This window comes from Monodon monoceros, unplaced genomic scaffold, assembly GCF_005190385.1.
Source record: "Monodon monoceros isolate NGI ecotype Baffin Bay Population unplaced genomic scaffold, NGI_Narwhal_1 Super_Scaffold_1, whole genome shotgun sequence".
Taxonomy (NCBI): domain Eukaryota; kingdom Metazoa; phylum Chordata; class Mammalia; order Artiodactyla; family Monodontidae; genus Monodon; species Monodon monoceros.
This window is the reverse complement of record NW_021703765.1, coordinates 70272296-70299717: the sequence shown is the minus strand read 5'-3', so window position 1 is coordinate 70299717 and position 27422 is coordinate 70272296. Positions and strand designations below refer to the sequence as shown.

General features: G+C 45.7%; 1 protein-coding gene across 2 annotated transcripts; it reads right to left on the bottom strand.

Moving 5' to 3' along the window:
- Positions 1 to 808: 808 nt before the first annotated feature.
- On the bottom strand, positions 809 to 25297 carry OASL (2'-5'-oligoadenylate synthetase like). 2 transcript variants are annotated; one of them, XM_029231351.1, is made up of 6 exons: positions 21199 to 25297; positions 15667 to 15949; positions 14060 to 14235; positions 6922 to 7163; positions 4546 to 4693; positions 809 to 1967 (listed from the first exon to the last, which is right to left on the bottom strand). In XM_029231351.1, the coding sequence occupies exons 1-6, from the start codon at positions 21394 to 21396 to the stop codon at positions 1413 to 1415; spliced, it is 1602 nt and encodes a 533-aa protein (XP_029087184.1). In that variant the 5' UTR covers positions 21397 to 25297; the 3' UTR covers positions 809 to 1412. The 2 variants fall into 2 exon arrangements, with proteins under 2 accessions (XP_029087184.1, XP_029087185.1); XM_029231352.1 differs by lacking the exon at positions 21199 to 25297 and adding an exon at positions 17693 to 18300 and having other exon boundaries at positions 810 to 1967.
- Positions 25298 to 27422: the final 2125 nt, after the last annotated feature.

The window sequence follows — 27422 nt, the reverse complement described above, 5'->3', positions numbered from 1 at the left end:
ACAGGCTGCTATTGATAAATTGCCCAGAGACTATTGAGAACCAATTATAAAGTACATTTTTCCCCCCTACGGTGAGTAGTCCATTAGAAAGTGGGGCAAAGGGGAGGGGGGAAAAAGCAAACTTTTTAATGGGTTGATTGGAGTAAACCTGATCACATGATGTCCTTTGATGCTAAAGATGCTATTACTTTCCTTACATCCTTGGACAATTAGGTACTGTTTGTGTGTGTATTGCAGGAGTTGAGGGAATTTTTTTGTTTGTTTGTTTTTATATTGGAGTATAGTTGATTTATAATGTTGTGTTAGTTTCAGGTGTATAGCAAAGTGAATCAGTTATACATATACATATATCCACTCTTTTTTTTTCATTTTAGATTATTTTCCCATATAGGCCATTACAGAGTATTGAGAAGAATTCCCTGTGCTATACAGCAGGTTCTTATTAGTCATCTATTTTATATATAGTAGTGTGTATATGTCAGTCCCAATCTCCCAATTTATTCCTCACCACCCTACCCGCCTTCCTCTGGTAACCATAAGTTTGTTTTCTACATCCGTGACTCTACTTCTGTTTTGTAAATAAGTTGAGGGGATTTTTAAAAATTTATTATATTTTTACTTTTGGTTGTGTTGGGTCTTTGTTGTGGTGCGCGGGCTTCTCATCGTGGTGGCTTCTCTTGTTGTGGCGCACGGGTTTAGGTGCTCCGTGGCATGTGGGATCTTCCCAGACCAGGGCTCGAACCCGTGTCCCCTGCATTGGCAGACAGATTCTTAACCACCGTGCCACCAGGGAAGTCCAAGGGGACTTTTAACACCACATCATCCTCGCTCTCCCAGACTTTGCTTTTCTTCATCTCAGTTTCCCTACAGTCCTCACTTTCCAGAGTTGAGAGGCTCAAATGTTTAAGCAATAATGCCAGGACAGCCTTAGCATCTGTGGAAATAAATGAAGACCATCCGAAAGAGAACAAAGATTATTTATTCCCAACTTGCTATAGCCAGGGAATCAGCCACCATCTGTTGCCTTTGGCAGAGACTCCAATGCAAGCAGGGCGGTGGGACAGCTTTATAGTGGGAAAAAGGGAAGGCTTCAGGCATACCCTGACTGAGGCTGTTTGCACAGGGAAGCTGGAGGCGGGCTAAGCAGAAGCAGGCTGTCCTATGTGATTGGTTAGGGAGCTTGTTTGGCTTTCTTTCATCGATCCTAAATTGGAAGGGAGGGAATAAGGAAGCTGGCAGTTATTGACCAAATCCTGATGGTTTGGGCTTGATTGATGCAGGCATTGTGGTTTGGCTTCGGGCTGGTGGCTGCAGAGCTTGTGGGTCAGAGTTCTATTGTCGAATATGGTCTGGCCATTGTTCGTTTGTATATCTAGTGTCTCATATCCCTCGTCATTCGTCTACTGGCAAGGTTAGGTGGAACTGATGGGGTCTGGATTAAATGGCAAAAATGCACAGAGAGGTCTTTCAGAGGAACGAGCTGGGTTCTTCTTCTTTCCTTCTTTCTTCAGCGTGAGGGTGGTGCTGTCTTGGACACCATAGCTCATCAAACTCCACCCATCCTGCAGGACTTGGCCTTGGAACTCTAGCTGTTGCTCCTCTCTGAGCAGCCCCTCCTTGACTTCAATCTGCAGCTTCAGGTTCAGGACAAGGCTTTCAGGGTAAATGGCATAGGCATGGCTCCCACCACTGGGATTCTTCACAAAGACCTGGATCTCAGGGGAGATGGTCTGCAGCAGACAGATGCGAGTGTTGGAGAAAACCCCGTAATCAGCCAAGGAGTACTGGCTACTGAGGAGCTGTCGCTCCCCACCGGGCTCCTGGAAGGACAGACGCTGTAGGAATGTGGAGCCCAGTTTCCACTGGATCTTCCTCTTAACCTTCTTTATGGAGTCATAAGGGTTCACCATGATGATGAAATCCAAGGAACCCCACTGCTCCACTGTCAGTTGGATGTCTCGTGCACCCTGGAAGGGAGAGGACAAAGAGGGGTTAAGTCCACACCCCTCTGTCTGAGTACAAAAGTGCCCTTTACCTGTCCTCATCTTTACAACGACAGCAGCAGCTGCAAACATTTAGGGGGTTCCAATCACCTTCCAGGCCCTGTGCTGGGTGCCGTTCATCCTCTTCTTAATGTATTTTATTCTCACAGCAGCCCTATGAGGTTGGTTCTGCTATTAGCCCATTTTACAGATGAGGAAACTGTGGCTGAGCAGGGTTATGCCATTTATTGACCATCACAAAAGTAGTGAGGAGCAGAGCAGGTATTTGTTTGTTTTTCTTTCTTCCACATCTTTATTGGAGTATAATTGCTTTACAATGTTGTGTTAGTTTCCGCTGTACAACAAAGTGAATCAGCTATATGTATACATATATCCCCATATCCCCTCCCTCTTGAGCCTCTCTCCCACCCTCCCTATCCCACCCCTCTAGGTTGTCACAAAGCATCGAGTTGATCTCCCTTTGCTATGCAGCAGCTTCCCACTAGCCATCCATTTTACATTTGGTAGTGAATATATGTCAATGCTACTCCCTCGCTTCATCCCAGCTTCCCCTTCCCCACCCCCCATGTCCTCAAGTCCGTTTTCTACGTCTGCGTCTTTATTCCTGCCCTGCCACTAGGTTCATCAATACTGCTTTTTCATATTCCATATATATGCGATAGCATACAGTATTTGTTTTTCTCTTTCTGACTTACTTCACTCTGTATGACGGACTCTAGGTCCATCCGCCTCACTACAAATAACTCGATTTCGTTCCTTTTTATGGCTGAGTAATATTCCACTGTATATATGTGACACATCTTCTTTATGCACTCATCTGTTGGTGGACATTTAGGTTGCTTCCATGTCCTGGCTATTGTAAATAGTGCTGCAGTGAACATTATAGTACATGTATCTTTTTGAATTATGGTTTTCTCAGGGCATATGCCCAGTAGTGGGATTGCTGGGTCGTATGGTAGTTCTATTTTTAGTTTTTTAAGGAACCTCCATACAGTTCTCCATAGTAGCTGTATCAATTTACATTCCCACCGACAGTGCGGGAGGGTTCCCTTTTCTCCAAACCCTCTCCAGCATCTATTGTTTCTAGATTTTTTGATGATGGCCATTCTGACTGGCGTGAGGTTTGTGGTTTTGATTTGCATTTCTCTAATGATTAGTGATGTTGAGCATCTTTTCATGTATTTGTTGGCCATCTGTATGTCTTCTTTGGAGAAATGTCTATTTAGGTCTTCTGCCCACACGAGCGGGTATTTGAACTGAGGTCAGCCAGACTCCAAAGTCTGTTCTTCACCACCGGAGGCCACACTCAAGGGCCTGAGAGCCCCAGATGTCTGAAGAGCAACATCTGGAAGGTGCTGGGGGAGGGGAATGGTGGGCTGACCTCTAGCTGATCCTTTTAAGAAGGAATATAGGCCCAGCATTGCCAAGTCTTCTGATTTGTCAAGATAAAAATCTTTTCGTGATGGTTTTTATATTCAGGAAAAATCCAAAGGCATATACTTTTCAGCCCATCTGTGGGCCTCATATGGCTGGTGGGCCCCCAGTTTGTAATCTCTGCTCCTTATTAGGGAGCCCCTGATTCTGCTTCTGCCTTCTGCTCTAAGCACCTCAGTCTTTTGCACACAACTGTAGTCCTTTGCCCCTCATCCCCTACCCTGACCCTCTCCCTGGATGGAGTACCCTTTGTTCTGAGTGTCTACATCCGTCCTTGGCTTTTAGGGCCCACCTCATGCCTTAATTTCTTCAAGGAATCTTCCTTGGTGACTTATGATGATGACATTTATTTTCCGATTCCACAGCCCCACAAAGACCTGGGTGTGAGTTCTGGCTCTGCTGCTTCTTAGCAGTGTGACCTTGGTTAATTCACTTTACCTCTCTGAGCCTCAATCTCCTCATCTGTAAAATGGGGATAGTAACGATAAAGATAATAATACTACTTGACCTTTCTATTTTATAGACTTGTTCCTGAACAAGTGCTATGCAAATCGTAAAGCACAATGTGAATAAAATAGATTATTATGTTCTTTACCTGTACTGTGGGTTTGGCATCACATTATAATATTATATGGCAGTTTTTTGTTTTCTGAGTATCTTCTCTGGTAATTCTATTTAGCAGTTTTGTGCAAGTTTGCTTCCATCTGGCAAGTTTCTTAAGGGTTGTGGCCACGTCTTATTTCTGAACCATTGTTGCCCCCTTGGTCACCCACCATCAACCCCAAGCCTGGTGCTGGCACAAAACACCTGATTGAATTGACTTGCCTGGGCTCAGCTTATGCAGAGAATGACTGAGAGCAAAGAATCCCAGTGATTCTTTGGTAGGTTATGGGAAGAAGAAAAAACAGGAAAACAAGAATTTGAAGATAAGGAACCTGAAGCTCAGACAGTTGAATAATTTCCCCAAGTTCACAGAGCTGGTAGGTGGTGCAGCCAGGCCTCAAACTGACACTAAAGTCCTCTTGGCTCCATCGACACAGAATTAAATACTATGCAGTTATCTCATTCTGAGCTTCAAGCTCCTGGCAGCACAGAGAGGAGCCATTACCTTCACGTTCCATCTGGGGACTGGGTTATCATAGTTGTCATAGCAACAGTCCTGTTTCAGGCACTGGCAGGCCCTCTGAGCAACTATGTCCCATCTGTAGCCTTTTGCCACATTGTGGGTGGGGTCAGCCGGATCCAGGATGATAGGCCTGCAACACAGAGAGAAGGCGCCCAGGTTCTTTCTGGTTTGGAGGCCCGCAAGCCAGAAAGAAACCTTCTTGGCAATCATCTGAGCATCTGCTATGTCCAGAGCCCAGGACTGTCAGTCTAGGAGGGCCCAAAAATATTGCCGGAGAGTAACAGAATGGAGAGGATTCTGTTTCCAAGAGTTCCTCTTGGGCAGAGTACTTTAGGTGTTTGCAAGGGATTTTTGAGGTGTACGGAGGGTGAGAGCCCCAAAGGCATGCTGGAACAGTAACAGCAGCCCACTCAGGCAGGTGGGCCTCAAGTTCAGAGCTTTCATTTTGCTGAACAGGCTACACAAGTGAGTTCAAGGCTAGAGCTGCTGAATTGCTTTGGATGACAGTAACACCACCACCACTATTTACTGATGTTTATTGAGGCATGGGCTCGAACCCTATGTGAATTAACCTATTTTAATCCCTACAGCAATTCTATAAGGTAGGGCCTATGATGATGATGGTGGTGATTTTCCCCCATTTTACAGATGAGGAAACTGAGGCACAGACCTCCCTAGGTTATCCCTAGGGATTCTTACCCATCTCCTCTGCCTCAACAGAGGAGAGGTTGGGCTGTCTCCAAGCATCTCTCCTCTAGGTAAATGTTGAATAAATACTTTAAAGAATATTGGCTTGAAGGGGGTCTAATAGCCTATTTGGGTTGCTTGGGGTGACCACATGTGCTGGATGGCAAGCCCATGATCAAGACCCGGCCCTTGTACTCCAGGAGCTTTTGACTTAGGTGGGAGCTGAGATTTTTATCTAAGTGACACAATGTGATAGCAGGCTACTGACATGAACTAGACACCTTAGGCTCCATGCTCTCAACTCCCAACATCCCTGACTCCCTGAATGGTCCTGCCTCATTTAGAGTAATAACATGCTGACCTATAGGGTGGGGTCACCTGACCCAAAGTGACCCACCAGGTGACCTGATATGCAGGCCCTGTGCCCAGAGATCAGACTTGTTCCCTCTGGAGTTTGGACCAGGAATGATGGAGGTTCCTCATCAACTAGGAGTAAGAGGGGAGCCGAACAGGTGTGGAGAGAGAAGCAGTGAGAGGAAAGGGCGCACGTGGGCAATAAGAGTGAGCAACAGAGAGAAGGGGAGTCTATAGATTTGCCTCAGGTCCCAGTGGTTTTCCAAGGTCAATTTTCTGGGCATCCTTACAATAAATCCTCTTTTCATTAGGAGGCCAGGTTTTTCTCCGTTGTAAAAAAAGACCCGACACTCACATAAGGGAATAATAAACAACCTTGCGATATTGCTTGCATTGACCTAAAACTTCTAATGTAAAGAGATGTCCCAGGCTGCGTTCCCCCAGAAGCAGATCCTAAGATCAGGATTTGAGTGCAAGTCATTTATTTGGAAGGAGATACCAGGAAGCACCAATAAGAGAGTGGGAAAGTGAGACAGGGAAGGGAAGGATGCCAGTAAAGGGTATGTGTCTAGGTGATTACCACTGTGAGCAACTGGGGGCTAGTCCCCCAGGCTGGACTCTGGGAAGTAGTAGAGAACATGTGTCCCAAAGAGAGTCCCTCCATCTGAGATCAGGGAGCTGGGGTATTTATACACCAACTTCCACCAGTCACTGGGGGAAGCTGAAAACCCACAGGCAAAGGGACGCATGTGCTGACAGCTGGAGGTTGAACCAGCCTTCCTGGAAACAGTAAAGGCCCAGGGGATACAAATGGGTACAGGCAGCATGTGCTACAACATTTATCTGGCATCTACCATAGGCTAGATACTGTAGGCCCTTTACAAATATTTTGTCTGACTCTCCCAACAATCCTGCATGTTTGGTGCCAATTATTCCTGTTTTACAGATGAGGAATAGAGATGAGAAAATGGTGGAGCTGGGCTTACACTTGGGTCTCCCTGGTTCTTTCCAGTTTCCCGTGCTGTCACTAAAAAGCTAAGGTAGCTTAGCTTTTCTGAAATGTTTTTCTGAAATGGTCTTCTGAGGGCAAGAGGGCTAAGGTAGGGTGGGGTGGTGGCTCGAGGAACAAGGAAAAGGCTTATAGCCTCTAAGGTCCTTGCAATTTTGAAAGGCAGTCAACTTGAGATGTCAAGTGTGTCAGGGTGAGATATCAGCTTTCCTACTTAATAAAGCCCACCCAGAAAACTTGATACCACCTTTCCCTTAATTCTCTTTCTTTTCTCTTCGAGATGTGGTTGGCATGCAGTGATCTAGTACCTCTCTTTTTTGAGCTGTTTTCTGACAAAGTCCTCAATGATCGGGTTCTGGAACGTGTAGTAGTTGGTCCAGTAGATACAGAGTAACTTATACTGCTGAAGCAGTCTCATCACGGTGGCCAGGCCGCTGTCCAACCCGAAACATGCCTCCTCCTGAGTACCCACTTCCCAGGCGTAGATGGTCAGTAGCTCAAGGGCATAGAGAGGGGGTAGCTCGGCCCTAAGGCACCAGGATTTCACGCACTGTTGAAAGACATGGGAAGAGAGAGCGAGACCCCAAGATTCCTTATAAGGATGACATTGAACCAGAAACTAGAAAAGTCCAAGTTGTGGTCCCAGCTCTGCTACCTAATGGCTGCGTAGTCTTGACCAAGTCACTTTCCCTCTCTGGCCCTAAATGGGTTTCTCCATTTTAGAATTAAGCAGCTAGGTTACTCCAGTTGGTTTCAAACTGTGCTTGACATAACTCCCGGAAATGGAGTGATAAAGGGGTGTCCCAAGGAGTGAGCAGGTTGGGCTCTGTCATCAGCACTCCAGCCTAAGCAGCTCCATTTTAATCTATTTAGGCTTCTGAAAGATTTTTTTTTTTTTTTTGCGGTACACGGGCCTCTCACTGTTGTGGCCTCTCCCGCTGCGGAACACAGGCCCCAGACGCGCAGGCTCGGCGGCCATGGCTCACGGGCCCAGCCGCTCCGCGGCACGTGGGATCCTCCCAGACCGGGACACGAACCCGCGTCCCCTGTATCGGCAGGCGGACTCCCAACCACTGTGCCACCAGGGAAGCCCCCTTAAAGATTTCTTTTAAAGAAAAGTCTTAGCTAAAGAGAAAAAAAATAGTATGCGTGTGTTGGGGGACTATAGGACTAGGTAATAGCTGAGAATCCATGGTGAACATTAGGGTTGCCTCTCTAACAGGCGTTTCTTCCTTCCCCATTGTATAGTAGCCATGCTGTTTGGATGGAATTGACCCAATCCTCCTCTCCAGGGTTGGCCCTGACAGGATAGGGTCACCAGTATAAACCTATTCCCCTTGCCAAGTGATTGGTTCAAGAGAAGCTTTGTAATCTAAGTTGGCTTAATTTGAGTCAAGCCTAGTTCTTTTGTTCAGTGGTTGAAAGAAGAGAAGTCCTCTCTTGTATGTGGATGTGAGGGCAGGAACAGATGTGGCCATTTTGCCACCATGAGGGAAGCCAGCCTGTGGACCAAGGTGACATATAGAATTGAGAGACGCTGAGAGTATTACAGAGAAACTGAGCTGGAGCATTCATCAAACAATGCCTGAAGCCTCCTCTCCACTGCTGTGGGTTTTCACACATAAGCTGATAATTCTCTTTATTGGTTAAGCCAGTTTGAGTTGGTTTTTCTGTTTTTCTGTTACTTGAAAAAGAAAGCATCTTAATGGATACCAGTCACCTCCTGTCTAAAGAACCTCTCTAACATTGAGCTAGGAAATGAAAATTTCTGTCAAACATCCAGCTATTTAGTTTGTGGAAGCAAAACTGACATCTTGTCCTGTGGCCATTATAAATAAGTTTTATATCACACCCCTCAAAAAGACAAAAACCCACTTTGACCTTGAAACAAACAGAAACGAGGCCATCTGGTCTAGTTCCAGTCCCCAAAATAAATGAAACCTGTGCCTTTCCTGTAACTAACAAAAACAACTTTATCCTTGACTTTAAAATGTTTTTAATTGATTTCAAACTTATTTATACATTAATGAATTTGTTTTTGTAACATTTTGTGAATTCACATCTCACAAAGCTGTAAATCTTAACTAATAAAATTATAATTTTTTTAAGAATGTAAACTCATGACAAGACAATTTATTTTCTCCAATACTAGTGAAATTTTACTAGCGAGATTCTTAAAATTTACATGACAAAGAAAATGCAGAATGCCTGTAATCATAAGATGTAAGCCTTAGGAAAAATGAGCCGTTCATTTCTTTTAGGACTTTTGATAGACTATTTAATGGTACATTAAAAAAAAAAAAAAAAAAAGAGCAAACCAGAAGAAAAGATGTATGTTCCCTTCCAGTGCTGATTTATGTTAGTGATGCTCTGATTTCTCCATATTTTGGATTTCTCTGACTTTTGCGAAGTTGCAATACTTCATGACCTTTCTAGATCTGATAAGCATGTGAGAAATTTGCTATTTTTCCACCATCAACAGAGATGAACTATAAACCTAGTAATCTTGGTAATCGTTTTTTCTTTAAACGCCTATTATACATATTTTTTATTGGATTAAGCCTTTCCTTCTGCAGTCTGATTCCCTTGCAACTTCTCTGCAAGTTCTTATTTAATGAATGACTTTTTATCTCTTGTTTCTGGTTGCAGCTGGAGGTTCCACTGAGACTGTTCCAAAACTGAGTAAACTGTGTTGCCTGAGAAATGCGCCCCATGGGCTGTTTACATTCAGACGTGCCCCTTTTTTCAATTCCGAGGGTGAATCTTGTATGACAATAGCTTTTATTCTTCTGATGTTTCTCTCCTCCCTCCCCACCTCTACTCTGTTTTTATTTCTCATTCTAGATTGTCTGATTCTTGGACAAGTCTGATTCTGGTTCTTGTACCTATTTGCATGGGGCCACTTATGTCCCCACTGATGACTACAATCGGTGACTCTGCTTTTATGGTTTGACCATCTGGTGGTCTCTGTCGGGAGACGGATGATAGGAAGTTATTCTCTGCTGAGTGGCAGTCGATGAGAGTTTGATTGTATTTTGTGTTTCTCTCTCTCTCTCTCTCTCTCTCTCTCTCTCTCTCTCGCTCTCTTTTGGTCTGTTTGTCTTGAGTATTCAGATATCTCCTGGGAGCCCTGTTATTGTTGTCTTGTATGCCATTATGAATTTAAATCACTCAAAAATTGGGGGGTAGGGGTGCGGTGTGTGCACGCACACACATATGATTCCTGGAAAACAGCCCTGTAAAATTAGGAGCTGATGGACTGTTAGATTTTATGCTGTGTTTATTTTGGACCCGTAATTAAAATAGTAAAATCACAGCTGCCAATTCTTTTTGTTTTTATGTATGTAAATGAAAAAAAAAAGGATTTCATAAAAGAATGGTCTGATTACAATATAATCTATCTGCCAGCAAATCTCTTCCCCCCAACTCCACTATGGGAAATTTATGAAGTGTAATAAATTCGTGGATAAAGACTCATATGGCCACCAAAGGGGACTGAGTCAGAATTTCACCAGAATCTTTTATTTCAGAAGTAGGCAACTTCATAAGAGCAGATTGCTTAACAAAATGAGAATTAATTACTCAGGTTAATGTTCTATTGATGACTATGTGAGAGAAAAAAAAAACACAAAAAACCCTTTCTTTCTTACTCTCCTACCCTCAATATACGGAAATACATGTGCAAACTAAGATACATTCTGTAAATGATATATTATTCCAACTGACACCTCAGAATAAAAAAAATCCCTATAAAAATTCCTATTATAGGGCTTCCCTGGTGGCGCAGTGGTTGGGAGTCCGCCTGCCGATGCAGGGGACACGGGTTCGTGCCCCGGTCCGGGAGGATCCCACATGCCGCAGAGTGGCTGGGTCCGTGAGCCACAGCCACTGAGCCTGTGCGTCCGGAGCCTGTGCTCCGTGGCAGGAGAGGCCACAGCGGTTAGAGGCCCGCGTACCGCAAAAAAATAAATAAATAAATAAATAAATTCCTATTATAGATTATGAACTAACTAATCCTCAGGAAAACAAAGATAATTATTCTGTAAAATAATAGCATATGTAAATTGGCCTTGCTTATAAAACTATTCAGAATGATGGCTTAATATTCACGAAGTGTCTTTATTAAGTTCCTTTTCAGGAATATGTAGCGTTTACATACGTTCAAAAAATCTGTCCTCCTTCCTACCAGGATAGAATTAGATAAATCAAGAATAAATCGGAACTTTCCTGGTGGCTCAGTGGTTAAGAATCCGCCTGCCAATGCAGGGGACACGCGTAGGAGCCCTGGTCCAGGAAGATCCCACATACCACATAGCTACTAAGCCTGTGCGCCACAACTACTGAGCCTGCGCCCTGGAGCCTGCGAGCCACAACTACTGAAGCCCGCGCGCCTAGAGCCCGTGCTCCGCAATAAGAGAGGCCACCGCAATGAGAAGACCGCGCACCGCAACGAAGAGTAGCCCCAGCTCGCCGCAACTAGAGAAAGCCCACGGGTAGCAACGAAGACCCAACGCAGCCAAAAATAAATAAATAAATTTAGTTTTTTTAAAAAAAGAATAAATCAAATGTATAAGTAAACTTGTATTCATGTCAGAAATATCATCCAATTAAGTATGATAATCCCACGGTTAAGAATCAGACACAGGGAATTCCCTGGTGGTCCAGTGGGTAGGACTCATCCTTTCACTGCAGGGGGCACGGTTCCATCCCTGTTAGGGGAACTAAGATCCCGCATGCCGCGTGGCACGGCCAAAAAGGAAAAAAAGGATCAGACAGAAAAGGACAAATATTGTATGACTCCACTTATAAGAGGTCCCTAGAGCGGTCAAGTTCATAGAGATAGAAAGTAGAATAGAGATTACAGGGCTGGAGGGAGGGAAGAATGGGAGGTTATTGTTTAATGGGTATAGTTTCTGTTTTGGATGATAAAAAAAGTTCTGGAAATAATGGTGATATTTACACAACATTGTGAATGTAATTAATGCCACTGACTTGTACACTTAAAATGGCAAAAGACAAAAAACCCTCCAAAACAAAACAAAAAAACAACCAAACAAAACACTTATGTCAGAAGCTCAGCCAAAACACTGGGGAAAGCCCCATCTTTTTCCCAAAATGGAACTGAGTTAAATACTTCAAAAGATAGAACATAAACATCAGCTTGTTGGTAAATTAAAACACAAAAGAAATCAAGGACAGCTCTTCACATGGGGAAATGATGCTCAAAAGTCCCTCTTGGAAACTGATACTGTTGCAAGGCTTATGAAAGCCCAGAATTATAGATAGTCAAAGTAACACTTTTTGGTTTATCATGAGCATGCACAAACTTGGGCATCTCTGAGATCAGTGATATTCTTACAGTTAACATTTGGTGAATAGAACCCAGAGAAGCTCACTTACATGTTCCTTGGTCCCTGACCCCAGTAGATGAGTTGGTAAGAACCATAAAATAATTTTGAACCATGAAAGTGAACGACAATTCCTGTGATGTTACGTTTCCAGACAAAAATGAACTATCAACCTTTTTAGCATCACGGGATTCTAGTTTTGTTTAACATACAATATGAACTCTTTGTGTCCTTAAGCATTGATCAACAAACACATCTTGTAACACTTAGCTAAATAAAAGTTCTCAAATAAAAGAAAACATCAAATTAATAATACTGAATCAGGGACTTTCCTGGTGGCACAGTGGTTAAGAATCCGCCTGCCAATGCAGGGGACACGGGTTCGAGCCCTGGTCAGGGAAGATCCCACATGCCGCGGAGCAGCTAAGCCCATGCGCCACAACTACCGAGCCTGCGCCCTGGAGCCTGCGAGCCCCAACTACTGAAGCCCGTGCGCCTAGAGCCCGTGCTCTGCAACAAGAGAAGCCACTGCAATGAGAAGCCCGCGCACCGCGACGAAGAGTAGCCCCTGCTCGTCTGCAACTAGAGAAAGCCTAGGCGCAGCAACAAAGAACCAACACAGCCAAAAATAAATAAATAAATAAATAATAACACTGAATCAAAAAACTGTTTCAAAAAACCATATGCAGACAAATTCTTGTCTTAGAGGCAGAAATTTTTGGGGGTTTTTTGTTTGCTTGTTTGTTTTTGGGCACATGGGGATCTTGGTTCCCTGACTAGGAATCAAACCTGTGCCTCCTGCAGTGGAAGCATGGAGTCTTAACTACTGGATCGCCAGGGAAGTCCCTTAGTGGCAGAGACTTGAACAAAGAAAGGGCTATAGAAGTAAAGCTGATACGTTGTTCTGCGGACATTACAATAAATGTTCAAGTCATATACAGGAAGAAAACATTTTGTACACTTAGACAGACAGACAAACAAAGCAAACAGATCATTTTGTTGAGTTCTAGCTCTCCAAATCCACAAAACCTTGGATCAATTCCTCTTAAGTGACTGACTGACCAAAAAAACCAATTTCATTCTTGGCTTCGGTGATGCTAACATCTGAAGATACATCACAACCTTGGTAGAAGTGATAATCATGCAAGAAAATGACTGCTTTTCCACCATAAACATACTAACTATAAACTAACTTTGGTAATATTCTGATTTTTATCTTTAAATACTTTTTTTTTCTTTTTGGACTGGACTGGTCTTTCTAAAATCTGACCCTTACCATTTTTTTAAAAATAAGAAAGCATCTTTTTTCTTTCTTTCTCATTTTTTGTTTGTTTCTGAGTCTTCCTTTCATAAGTTCAGATGACATGTTCATCTGGGTAGTTTGAAATATACCTGATACCATGCAGACATCATATGTGAAATCTAAAAAGTAGCTGCTGTGGATGTACTCACTCAGTAATGATCATGAGACTCAGGAACTCAATCATTTGGAGGGGGAATTGGTGCAGTGTGGAATTAAACGAATTTTTCCACTTGTTAGTCCTTAATCAGCTGAGATTAATGTCCAGAGAGCCCAGAGAAGTTGGCCTTAGCCAGCACTGGACTTTAGCTGGACCATTACAAGCACTCGTTCTTCGAAATACAGTACGTTCCTTATTTCTCTCCTTCCTCCTCTGTTTCTTTCTCCTCCCCCTCCTCTCCTTCCTCCTTCTTCATCTGCATCTTCTGCCAGGTTCACATTTTAAAAGGTGAGCCTTAGGCTTCCCTGGTGGCACAGTGGTTGAGAGTCCGCCTGCCGATTCAGGGGACACGGGTTCGTGCCCCGGTCCGGGAAGATCCCACATGCCGCGGAGCAGCTGGGCCCGTGAGCCATAGCCGCTGAGCCTGCGCGTCCGGAGCCTGTGCTCCGCAACGGGAGAGGCCACAACAGTGAGAGGCTCGGTACCGCAAAAAAAAAAAAAAAGGTGAGCCTTCTCTCGCACCCCACCTCCATTGCCTCTTGGTGCAGTTTCCCGAGATGACAGATATGGTTCCTGCCTTTTTCTTCCCCTCCCTCCTCCATCTTCCGCTCCTGCCCCCAGCCCGGCAGCCTCCTCACCTCCAGGTACCAGTGTTTTACCAGCCGCAGGAGGCTCTTCAGCTTGGCGGGCCGGTGTTTCACGAAGTTTCTCTGCAGCTCGCTGAAGGATGGGGAGAAATGTCCAGGGGAACCGCAGGCCTTAATCAGACTCACATAGACCTCTGGGGAGGGATGAGAGTTGGGAACAGAAGGCCCTGAAGAGAGAGGAGGTGAAGGGGAGAGAGTGAGGGTTCAGGAAGCCCCAGGTTGCTGACTACTCCATGGGGGAGAGACTGGTAATTATTGGAGTATCTCTCCAGGGAGACCTGGGACCACGTAGCTTAAGAGACTAACAGTTTGCCTTCTTGGTTGTCCTTCTGGAGAATCAAAAGTGAGTTTTCCAGAAACAGACTCACAGGCATAGAGAACAGACTTATGGTTACCAAAGGGGGAGGGTGGGTGGGGGAGGGATGGATTGGGAGTTTGGGATCAGTAGATGCAAACTATTATACATAGGATGGAGAAACAACAAAGTCCTACTGTACAGCACAGGGAACTAGATTCAATATGCTGTGATAAAACATAATGGCGTATATTATGGATAACTGACTCACTTTGCTGTACAGCAGAAATTAACACAACATTGTAAATCAACTAGACTTCAATAAAATACATTTTTTTTTAAGTGGGTTTTCTATTCCTCAGGCTACTCAAGGACTATTGTCCTCTCTTGATGTGCCCAACACCCTCAGTTTCCCTTAATGTCTGTTTTGGATCTCTCAGCGATTTATATGAAGCTTCCATCACTATAGGGAAGGACTAATTCCATATAAGAAAGCTGGGCTCAGAGAGCACGTTTGCTGAAGGGTGGGGCGTACATCACTAACACTAATGCCTCCCACTGTCTCTTTCTGGCTCAGATGGGATCCCAATTCTGACACTTTCTCCATGGAGCAACTCCCAGCAGCCACTCTAGTGGCTAGTTAAGAGGAGCCAGTGCACCAGATGAAAGCTGGATCATCTGAGCTTGTAGCTGATACCGTTACTAGTGCCATCGGTGCTCCTGGGAAGCAGCTCTCAGCCAATGGCTGATGGGAAGCAGAAGCTGGTGGATGAAACACTCAACAACCCACTTGGGAGACGTGCTCTGCACTTTTCCCAGAGCTCTGCAGGGCACAAGCCCAGCTGCTCAGCACGGTGACTAGTTCAACCTGCATCTTGTTGTGCTCCCCGCCTTCCGTCTCACTCCCCTGCTTCCCCACCAGCATCTCCTGGGACTGCTTATCCTCACATCCCTGTCTCAGGCTCTGCTTCCGGGAAAGCACAGACAATGACAGGCCCCCGCCCCCGGGGTAGATGTTTCAGAAGCTCCCAGGGTTGCTCTTACTCCTTCCCCTCCATGGCTCTCACTTCCTCTCCAATCATATATTTATCTGTGTGATTCTTTGATAAATCTGTTTCCTAAGTTGAGCCACAGGACAGCCAGAGTTGAGTCAGTCCCAGGCACTGTGGTCACCCAGCACCCAGCACAGGACGTGGGTTGAATGGGTGAATACAGGTGTCTGCACGTGGCCACGAAGGAGAGGTGAGGAAGCTGCGGGTCCCCCGGGAGGGTGGTCGTGTGAGTCTGGTGGGCTTCCGCTTACCCAGCACCCTGTAGGCCGGCACGATGGTGACAGTGATGGGCTCCGCAGTCTCCCAGGACTGGATGGTGAAGGCGACAGCAGAGTGGACTCCCTGGACCAGCCTCAGGTCCTGGAGCTGGAGGCTCAGGAGGTCCTGGCAATACCTGAGCTTTTCACATAGCAGGCTCAGAATGTCGTCGTGGTGCCTGGCCTCCTCCTGGAAGCTGTGGAAACCACTCAGGAGCATCACCAGCTCCACCTCTGAGCTGTCCCTGAGCACTGTGCCGTTCCCGAAGGAGCCCACCTGCAGAACACAGAGTCCCGTCACCCCGAGGCCACTGCCTGGACCAGGCAATCCCTGATGCTCTTTCCACGGATGATCGCCACCGCCCTGAGGGATGGGCGGGGAGTATTTCCTTTTTTAAAAATTATTTATTTATTTATTTTTGGCTGCATTGGGTCTTCTTTGCTGCGTGCGCGGGCTTTCTCTAGCTGTGGTGAGCGGGGGCTACTCTTCATTGCGGTGCACGTGCTTCTCATTGCGGTGGCTTCTCTTGCTGCGGAGCACGGGCTCTAGGCGTGCTGGTTTCAGTAGTTGTGGCACGCAGGCTCAGTAGTTGTGGCTTAGTGCCTCTAGAGCGCAGGCTCAGTAGCTGTGGCGCACGGGCTTAGTTGCTCCGCAGCATGTGGGATCTTCCCTGACCAGAGATCAAACCCGTGTCCCCTGCATTGGCAGGCAGATTCTTAACTACTGTGCCACCAGGGAAGTCCGGGTGGGGAGTATTAACATCCCTTCTTTACAGGAGACAAAGAGGGGATGTGGAGAGGCAAGCCTCTCGTCCAGGGTCACACAGTGGGTGCTTCCAACCAGGCAGCCAGACTCCACAGCCCACGCTTCTTATTTACTCCACTGCCTCGCTTCCAAGACTCAGCCTTATCTGCAGAGTGATCCCCACTCCAAGGGAACAGTCATCCTCCACAGGGTGGTGGTTGGAGGATTCTGGCGGGGGCAGATGTCTGAATAATTTCATGACATTAAAAAGGGGGGCACAGGGACTTCCCTGGTGGTCCAGTGGGTAAGACTCCGCCCCCCCCCCCAATGCAGGGTGCCCAGGTTTGATCCCTGGTTGGGGAGCTAGATCCTGCGTGCATGCCGCAGCTAAGAAGTCTGCGTGCCACAACTAAGATCCCGCCTGCGGCAACTCAGACCTGGCACAGCCTAAATTAATAAATAAATGAAGAAATAAATATCTAAAAAATAAAATAAAATAAAAATAAAAAGGGGGGCACAAGATTGCCTGGTGGATGAGAACCGCGGGCTGGGGAACAGGGCCGCCTGACCATGACCTCGCCCCGTGCCCGTTTCTCAGTTGCATCATCCTCTGAACGCTGCTCATCTGGAACCTCAGAGTAATGACGGCACATGAGTCACTGGCTGATTGGGAGGATTCGACAAGACAATGTGTGCCAAGGGCTTGCCGTGGTGCCTGGCACACAGGAAGTCAGCAATATATCCCTCTTCCTTCTCCTGCTCTACTCGACCTAGATCATCTCTTCTGCTGCCTGGAGTTCAGCTTCCCCATCTGAATTGAAGGAGCCTGAGCTGGATGATTTTGAAAGGGTCTTTTTGATGTTCTGAGATCCTAAACTTGCTCTTCAGCGCTGTGGCCTCCGGTATACAAAGTCCCCCAACTCTCTGGCCTTCTCTCTTTCTCACTCCAGGTCGGGAGGTGGAATTGCCAGGGATGCCTCAGACCTCAGGTCGGCTACCTCTGGTGGTGGGTGGAGTCAAGGAACATTGATGATGACCCAGCTGCCGCCAGTTGAGCCCTCGCTGTGCCTGGCACCACTGAAAGCCCTTTATACACACAATGTCTTTTAATCCTCACCCCCATTAACTGAGGTGGGGGGACTAGTATAATTATCCCCATTGTACACATGAGAAAAGGAAGGCAGTTGGGGGTTAATCAACTTGCCACGGGCTCACAGCCAGGACTGATAGTCACAGTCAGATAGAGGGTCAGAACACCAGGTGTGGTGGTTCTACCTCTTTCTTCCCTGTTACCCAAGTCTATGTGGCAGGCTCTTCTTCTGTGCAGGAGTCCGCCATCTTTTGTTTCCTCTTCCTTTCCCATTTTCTTTCTCCACCTGCGTTCGGACTCAGCGTTTCTGCCCTATGTGAGAGGGTTGGGAATGGCACTCTGGGTGTGGATGAAGAGCACATCCCGCTGAAGGCTGTGCCTGTGCTGCCCTTCCCACCTTTTCCAGTGGTAAGATACAGGCAGAGAGGGAAGAGCGTTCTAGAACAGGCTTCATGACTTGCTTCAGTCCAAACCTATTCAAACCCAAGGACAAACATTCACTCTTGCAGACCAGCACAGCTTAACAGATTTTCAGGGGTGGGGGGAGGGTTTAAAGCCCAAATAAAGTGTTAATTTCTCGTTGGCCAGGGGGCACAAGCCGCCCACACAGGGTGGGCAGGTAGCTCCCTCAGCATCCAAACTCCCTCTGTGGGGAAATGAAACCCACGGGGTCATTTGGAGGAAAGGTGCAGTTTCAATACACCCATACAAAGGGAGTAGAGTCATAAGATTTATTACTTTCAAAAATAGATAACTGGGCTTCCCTGGTGGCGCAGTGGTTGAGAGTCCGCCTTCTGATGCAGGCGACACGGGTTCGTGCCCCGGTCCGGGAAGATCCCACATGCCGCGGAGCGGCTGGGCCCGTGAGCCATGGCCGCTGAGCCTGCGCGTCCGGAGCCTGTGCTCCGCAACGGGAGAAGCCCCAACAGTGAGAGGCCCGCGTACCGCAAAAAAAAAAAAAGAGAGAGAGATAACTAATGAGAACCTACTGTATAGCACAGGGAGCTCTACTCAATGCTCTGTGGTGACCTAAATGAGAAAGAAATCTAAAAAGGAGGGGTATATGTATTTGTAAAACTGATTCACTTTGCTGTACAGCAGAGACTAACACAACAGTGTAAAGCAGCTGTACTCCAACCTAAATTAATTTAAAAAAATTTTTAATGATTTATTACTTACAGATCCCAGAAGCAAGGGGACACAGTGAGCCGGGGGAAGGGCAGTCTTCCACCCCAGGTCACAAGCCAGCAGGAGATAGAGCAGGGTAGCAAGCACCTAGTACTTACAAGGTGATTGGGGCAGAGGTTACTAACTTTTCACAGGCTTAACTCTAAGTGGTTTTTTTTTTTAACACCTTTATTGGAGTATAATTGCTTTACAATGGTGTGTTTCTGCTTTATAACAAAGTGAATCAGTTATACATATACATATGTTCCCATATCTCTTCCCTCTTGCGTCTCCCTCCCTCCCACCCTCCCTATCCCACCCCTCTAGGTGGTCACAAAGCACCGAGCTGATCTCCCTGTGGTATGCAGCTGCTTCCCACTAGCTATCTATTTTACGTTTGGTAGTGTATATATGTCCATGCCACTCTCTCACTTTGTCACAGCTTACCCTTCCCCATCCCCATATCCTCAAGTCCATTCTCTAGTAGGTCTGTGTCTTTATTCCTGTCTTACCCCTACGTTCTTCATGACCTCCTTTTTTTTTATTTCTTAGATTCCATATATATGTGTTAGCATATGGTATTTGTGTTTCTCTTTTTGACTTACTTTACTCCGTATGACAGACTCTAGGTCCATCCGCCTCGCTACAAATAACTCGATTTCGTTCCTTTTTATGGCTGAGTAATATTCCACTGTATATATGTGACACATCTTCTTTATCCATTCACCTGTTGGTGGACACTTAGGTTGCTTCCATGTCCTGGCTATTGTAAATAGAGCTGCAATGAACATTTTGGTACATTACTCTTTTTGAATTATGGTTTTCTCAGGGTATATGCCCAGTAGTGGGATTGCTGGGTCGTATGGTAATTCTATCTGTAGTTTTTTAAGGAACCTCCATACTGTTCTCCATAGTGGCTGTATCAATTTACATTAAAAAAAAATTTTTTAAACCCTCTTAGCTCTACATTTAAAAAAAGTTTTATTTATTTATGTTTTTTGGCCACACAGTGCAGCATGCAGAACTTCCCTGACCAGGGATCGAAACTGTGCCTGCTGCAGTGGAAGCTCAGAGTCTTAACCACTGGACCACCAGGGAAGCCCACTCAGTGGTTATATTAAAAGGTTCCACCAGGGAAGGCAAAGCAGGAACCTGTGGGGATAACCTAAACCTATCTAAAAGTCCAGACTCTGAACTTTTGGTGTTAGTAGGGTCACCATACTGTAAAATGCCTAGGCAGCCACTCAGAAAAACAAAATCGTTTTCCTCAAAGTTGTTTTCCTCATCACCCCTTTCTAGTTTTGACCCTCTTGCATTATGATCCCAGCTAGGACAGCAGGTGACATGACGCAGCTGCAGGAAGGGCTTGGGGAAAAAAGCTCAGTGAGGGCAGCCTGGAGTGGAGTAAGATAGATCCTGGGTGAAATCCCAGCTTCACCACTAGCTGTGTGACCTTGGGCAAGTGACCTCACCTCTCTGAGCTTCCATTAAAAAAAAATTTCCATTATCAAAAATTTTAAACAGAAAAATAGAAAGAGAATACAATGAACACTTATACATCCACCCAGATTCAACAAGTCTAAACTCTGCCATATTTGCTTCAACTAAGCCACTTTAAAGTAAATTACAAACGCTAAGGACCATCGTCCCTAAATACTTTAGCATTTGTGTCCAACAAAAGAGAACATTTCCCCCCATAACCACAAAACTATTACGCCTCAATAAAACAGTTCCCTGGGACTTCCCTGGTGGTCCGGTGGTAAAGAATCCACCTTCCAATGCAGGGGACTCGGGTTCGATCCCTGGTCAGGGAACGAAGATCCCACATGCTGCAGGGCAACTAAGTCCACGTGCCACAACTACTGAGCTCCCACGCCTCAACTAGAGAGCCCATGTGCCGCAAACTACAAAGCCGACACACCCTGGAACCCGCGCGCCACAGCTAGGGAGAGAAAATCCGCACGCCACAACTAGAGAGAATCCCGAGCCTGCACGCTGCAACAAAAGATCCCGCATTGCCACAACTAAGACCTGATGCAGCCAAGAAAATAAATAAATATTAAAAAAACAATTCCCTTATATATATATTATTTAATATTCTGGCCATATTGAAATTTCCCCAACTGTTCCCAAATTATATTTTACAGATGGTCCATTCACACCAAGATCCAATCAGAGACCTTGCATTGCATTTGGTCATTATGGATCTTAAATCACTGAGTCTCCATTCTGCTCATCTGTAAAATGGGAAAAGAATAATACATACCTCACAGGGTACAAAAATTAGACATAATACATGTTAAGGGGTTAGGCTAGTGCATCCAAAAAAGTACACTATTATTATTAGCTTCCTTACTGGACTTGCTCTGCTCAAGGCAGCAGTGCATTGGGATGGAGTGTCTTGAGATGTCAGTAGCATGGGCTAGAGATAATGAGGCAACAGGTCCTAGCATCCTCAGGGATGTAGACCCACAAGCTGCATTTTGCCCAGCCCTGGCCTGGGGATGGAGGGAACCAGTCTCACCTTGACCACCTTCAGCACCCCCAATTCCTGGTCCAGCCCATGCTCCCCTTGGAAGCTCTGCTCCCTCAGGAACTGCTCCACGGTCTGCACAGTCTCCAGCACCTCTTTTTTCCACTTCTGGCTGGGATGTAGGCAGTCAGTCACGAAGGAGTTCAGCCTGGAAGCTGGGGTGACAAACAGCTCCGGGGGCACTGCCATCTCTGTCTTGAGAGTACCACTGGTGGCTAGATATATACCCACACACCTACCCAGCTCCTGGCACACACACTCTTCTTTAAGGGGACTCCTCCTCAGCTGACCTCCAGCACCCTGTGGAATAAAGGACCAGAGTGGAGAGGAAACAAGGGTGTCTGGCTGACCAGGGGATCCTCTTCCTGGAGGCCGTTCACTGCAGCTGGGGTACTGAGGGACACTGGGTGAAACCACCTTCACAGGCGGGGCTTTTAGTCACCCTTTCTGCTGTAGGTTTCGTTTCTCACCTCTTAGTTTCCCTTTTACAACTTGGAAACTGAAACTGGCTTGAGGATGGCCCTGGGAAAGGCAACTCCCCCAGGAGATGGGAGTTGGATGGTATCCACCAATCCCATCCCCACAACCTTGTCACCCGAAACAGGCTCAGCAAGAGCAGTGACTCACTCGAGGTTGGGCTGAACAGTGGGAATTCTAGGGTTCCGCAGAACGAACTCTGGAATTCCAGTCTGCCCTTTGCCAGACTCGTAACCTCTCTGACCCTCACATAAATAATCCTTAAAATGGGTTTAAGAATACCTACCCCATAGGTTGTGTGGATTAAGCGTGAGAACATTTAGCAGAGAAAACATTAAGTAAATGCAAGTATTGTTATTCCTTCACTGTACATCTAGTGAGTGCTGGCTGGGTGCCAGACATTGTGCTAAGAAGACAAGGTAAGATGTGGTTCCTGCCCCAGGGGCTCCCAGAGCAGTGGGGGAGACAGAGGAGACACAGAGAGTCCAGTGTCCTGTGTACTAGGAGAAAAGAGGGCACAGAAACCTGGTGGAAATTCAGGCAGAAGAGTTTCTTTGGGGTCACCTGTGGTGTCAGTGAACACCTGCTTGAGATGACTCTTAAAAGACTGGGAATGTGGCCAGGGGACAAAGGGCACAAGACAGGATAAGGCTGAGAAGTGTGAATCATCCTGGTATGTGCCAGGACTCGGCTGTCAGGTCTACGTTGGCTTGGAGGGCAGGGAGGGGAGAGGGGAGAGCTGTGCCTGGACAGGTGGGCAGGGATTGAAACTCGGAATGCCATTCATTCAACAAACATTTGTTGAGTGCCCGCTATGTGTCACGCAGGTGTCCTGGGGATACAGCAGTGAATAGGCAAAATTCTCGGACTGCAGAGGGCTTACACTCTAATGGTGGAGACAGATAATAAACAGGATAAATAAGTAACATTATAATAATTAAGACGGTGATAAGTGCTAATCAGGAAAATAAAGCAGGGAAAGAGGTTAAAAGGTACTGACTACGTGTGGGGGATAAGAAGTGGCAACGTTTAGGGGTTCAGTCTCAAAAAAGGTGGTTAGGGAAGGTCTGAAAAGGAGACATTTGAGCAAAGACATGAAGAAGGCGAAGAGTGAGCTGTATGTATGTCAGAGGGAAGAATGAGAGAAGGTAGGACTTCCCTGGTGGTCCAGTGGGTGAGACTCCACTCTCCCAATGCAGGGGGTCCAGGTTCGATCCCTGATCGGGGAACTAGATCCCACATGCATGCCACAACTAAGAGTCTGTATGCGGCAACTAAGAAGTTCACACGCCCCAATGAAAGATCCTGTGTGCCGCAACTAAGACCCGGCTCAGCCAAAAATAAAAAATTTTAAAAAATTTTAAAAATAAAAATAAATTTAAAAGGAATGGGAGAAGGAACAGCAAGTGCAAAGGCCCTGTGGTGGCAGTATGCCTGGTGGGATTGAGGAATAGCAGTGTGGCTGGAATGGAATGATCAAGGGGGGAGAGTGGGAGGGGATGAGGTTTGAGTACAAGGGTAGGGGGTAAATTGTGTAGGATCTTGAAGACCACTAAGACTTTGGCTTTTACTCTGATTGAAATGGGGAGCCACTGGGGAGTTCCAAGCAGAAGAGGGACATGGATGGACTTTCATTTTAAGAGTATCACACTGGCTGTTCGTGGGAAGATTGGATTAAAAGCAGAAGGTGGGGAGTGGAGGTGAGAGCAGAAGCAGGAATTCAGTTAAGAAGCTACTACAACAGTCCAGACAAGAGATGTGGCGCCTTGGATCAGAATGGTAGCAGTGAAAGGTAGGGAGAAGTGGTATGATTCAATTTTCTTATTATGGAAAATTTCAAACATGAACAAAAGTAGAATAATACAACGAACCTCCACGTACCATCCCCCATCTTCAACAATTATCAACCTGTAGACAGTTTTTTAAATGTTTATTCAGGTCTTCTGCCCATTTTTATTTTTATTGGCTGCCCGGCACGCGGGATCTTAGTTCCCCAACCAGGGATTGAACCCATGCCCCCTGCAGTAGAAGCACAGAGTCCTAACCACTGGACCACCAGGGAAGTCCCAACCTACAGACAATCTTGTTTTAATGATATCTCCATCCACATCTCCCCTCCTGTATTATTTGGAAGTGAATCCCAGACATCATATCATTTCACTGGCTATATTTTGAGTATAAACAGGTCTTGCTAATGGATAGTGTGTGATGTGAGAGAAAAGTTAGAGTCAAGGACCACTCTAAGGCTTTGGCCTTAGCAACTGGAAGGATGGAATTGTCCTTAACTGAGAAGGGAAAGACTGGGCCAGGGCACCGTGTAGCATGAAGGTCGGGAGCTCAGCTTTGGAAGCAAACTTGAGTGTCTAGTGAGATCCAAGTTGGCTAGGGAGTTGCATATTTGAGTCTGGATTTCAGGGACGAAGTCTGGGGTTGAGATACAAATTACCAGCATAGACATATTTAAAGCCATGAGGCTGGATGAGATCACCAAGGGAGTGAGTATAGAGCAAGACAAGAAAAGGACCAACGACTGGGCCCTGAAACACTTAATAGTATTAAGTGATTGGGGAGAGGCAAGCATCCGGCAAACAAGACTGAGAAGGAGTAGCCAGGGAGGTGGAAGAAAAATCAGGCGTGTGTTTTGATAGCCAAGTGGAAACATTGTTCTAGGAAAGAGAAAGTGATCCACTGGGTCACATATCAGGTGAATCTGCGCTGACTTTGTCCTGAGGGCAGGTGGCAAATCAGAAGAGCGGCCAGAGGTGAAATGACCATTCTGGAAAGACTGGTCTGGCTGCTTCTGTGGGGAGGATGGATTGCAGGGGGCAGGGGTAGATATGTAGGGAGAGGTGTCAGGACACTGTACAGTGATCCAGGTGAGAGGGAAGGTGACCCGGACTGAGCTGGAGAAGGGATGGGATTCTAGGTCTACCTTGGGGGAAGGGTGAACAGGAGTTGGTGACTATAGGTATGAGGTGAGGGAAAAGACAGGATGGCTATCAGCTCTCCGGCTTGGGTACCTGGGTAATGGATGGAGGGTACTATTAACAAAGGGAGGAAGACACAAGGAGGAGTGGGAAGTGGGGAGGTCTAGAAGGGTAGCTGCTTAAGCCAGAGAGCTTAAAAAAGTTGTCCACATTGCCTAATGCTTCCGATAAGTTCAGGAATACAGGTCTGAGAGGCACTCAAGAGGCTACTGGTGATCATTGCGGGTGAAATGTAAGGGACAGCTGGGAGCAGAAGCCAGATCTTAGGTGCGGGGTTGAAGAGTAAGTTGGGTGAGGAGGATGGAGACCAGGAGTGTAGATAACACTTTCAAGAACTTTGTCGTGAAAGGGAGGAGAGAGACCAGGTGTTAGCTGAGGAAGTGGTGGGGTGGAGGGTGTTTGTTGTCTTAAATACCATTTGGGGGAAAAAAAAAACCCTCAATCATGACACGTTTCAACTTAAACTTTCCAACTGGCTAACCCCAAACGGAAAGAATCATATTTTTAATTACATAAATTCTAAAAGTCTCCATATTTTCAAAGTTTGGTAGTGCCTGGTCCTTAAACAGTCCTATATTATAACAGTTTAAAGAGCAGTGGCAATTTCGCAAACCAAAGTCAACAATAAAGTGAGATTCCAAACATTTGTCCTATGTTTATAATGACAGATAATGAGCTTCAAGGCAATATAAAAGTTATTCAGGGCTTCCCTGGTGGCGCAGTGGTTGAGAGTCCGCCTGCCGATGCAGGGGACATGGGTTCGTGCCCCGGTCCGGGAAGATCCCACATGCCGCGGAGCGGCTAGGCCCGCGAGCCATGGCCGCTGAGCCTGCGCGTCCGGAGCCTGTGCTCCGCAACGGGAGAGGCCACAACAGTGAGAGGTCCGCGTACCACAAAAATAAATAAATAAATAAATAAATAAACTACTGAAAGAAAAGAACTATCAACTCAGAATACTGATGTAGCCAAGATATCCTTAAAGATTGAAGGCAAAACAAAAATGAAAATAAAACAAAGGCTGATGAAGATGAAAGAAGACAAAAGAGTTAATTATCAGGTAGCTAGATACAAAATGATGGGAAAAGAACTTCTTCAGGCTGAAGTGAAATGACACAAGAGTTCCTAAAGTTGGAACATCTTCAGGAAGAAAGAAAGAGGCACAGAAGGGGTAGCATCTGGATAAATGAGATAGCTTAGTTTTCTCCTCTTAAATTATTTTACTATAAGTATGAATTTTGAAGGAAAAAATTATACCACAATCTCAGAAGGTGAAGTTCAATTCATGCTGAGGTATTAATATGACAACTATAACATAAAGAACAAAGGGTAAGGAAATCTATATTGCTGTAAGACTTCTGTAATACATTTTACATTCGTCAAAGCAAAAATTGCACCCAAGGACTTCCTTGGTGGCTCAGTGGTTAAGAATCTGCCTGCTAGTGCAGGGGACACGGGTTCAAGCCCTGGTCCGGGAAGATCCCACATACCGCAGAGCAACTAAGCCTGTGCGCCACAACTACAGAGCCCGCATCTCCCAACTGCTGAAGTCCACGTCCCTAGAAGCCTGTGCTCTGCAAGGATAGAAGCCACTGTGGTGAGAAGCCTGCGTACTGCAAGGAAGAGTAGCCCCTGCTCTCCACAACTAGAGAAAGCCCAGGCACAGCAATGAAGACTCAGTGCAGCCAAAAATAAATAAGTTAATTAATTAATCTAAAAAATTGCACCCAAAAAAGTTAAATAGGGAAGGAAGATGATATTGAAGACTACAGTAATAAGGGAGAAAGGTCAGGACTCAGTCTGGGCTCAGCTTCACTGAAACAAAAGGCAGGAGAGTTTCTCAGGGCTGAGGTGGGGTTGATCTATGGGGTGCTTCCAGAGCATTGAGTTAATCCTGAGTTTGCAATTGTTTTTCTCTGTGATTAGGACATCTCTGTGTGCTATTTTGTACCCATCAAAGTTAGGCTCCTACTCTCCAACAGAGACTGGGAAATATATATGGTAGAATGAACGTAAAAGTCAAATGTAACCACTGTTTCTCAATGTTGGCATTTTATGTGTTTTGTACTTGCTTTCTTTTGTTCATTTGAAGTTTGGAAATGTTTGAAGATACACAAGAATAATGATAAGTGCGGGCTTTACTTCTCAGGAAATCACAAATAATTCATATATAATCTTAATATTTCCCCTTCTCATTGTTGTACCACAACTCATATCAGTTTCCTTCATTTTATTCTTTGTATGATGTACAGTCAAGTTTGCTTGCTACAGTTTCATGATTTTTTAAAACTCTGCACTTGTTTATTATTGCAGTTTTTAAAAGTCCATCCCACGGTAAAATCTCTAGGTACAAAGAAACCCCACATGTGTTTTAAAGATAAACTCGTCTTAAGCAAAAAATAATCAGATTTTTTAAAATGAGGATCAGAGGAGACAATAAATAGAAACTAATTGGCCAAAATGGGTACTTTCTAAATCAGAAAACCTTGGCATTTATATATTCTGAAAGTGTTGACTTGAAACATAGACTACCCCCAAGCAGCAAGGGAAGGAGAATGCTTTTACAGAGGGGACAAAGAAGTTGGGAGGGCTCTAGTCAAGAGTTCACGGCTTTTCACTGGCTGAGTCTTGCCAGGAAAGAAGAGGAGTCTTTCTTCTTCCTGTTGGGCTCTGCTATGGTCACAGGGCAAGACAGCTCCCCCTCTGGTCTCCCAGCTCTACGTAATTGAGGTTTCCCTTTATTAATTTTTTACA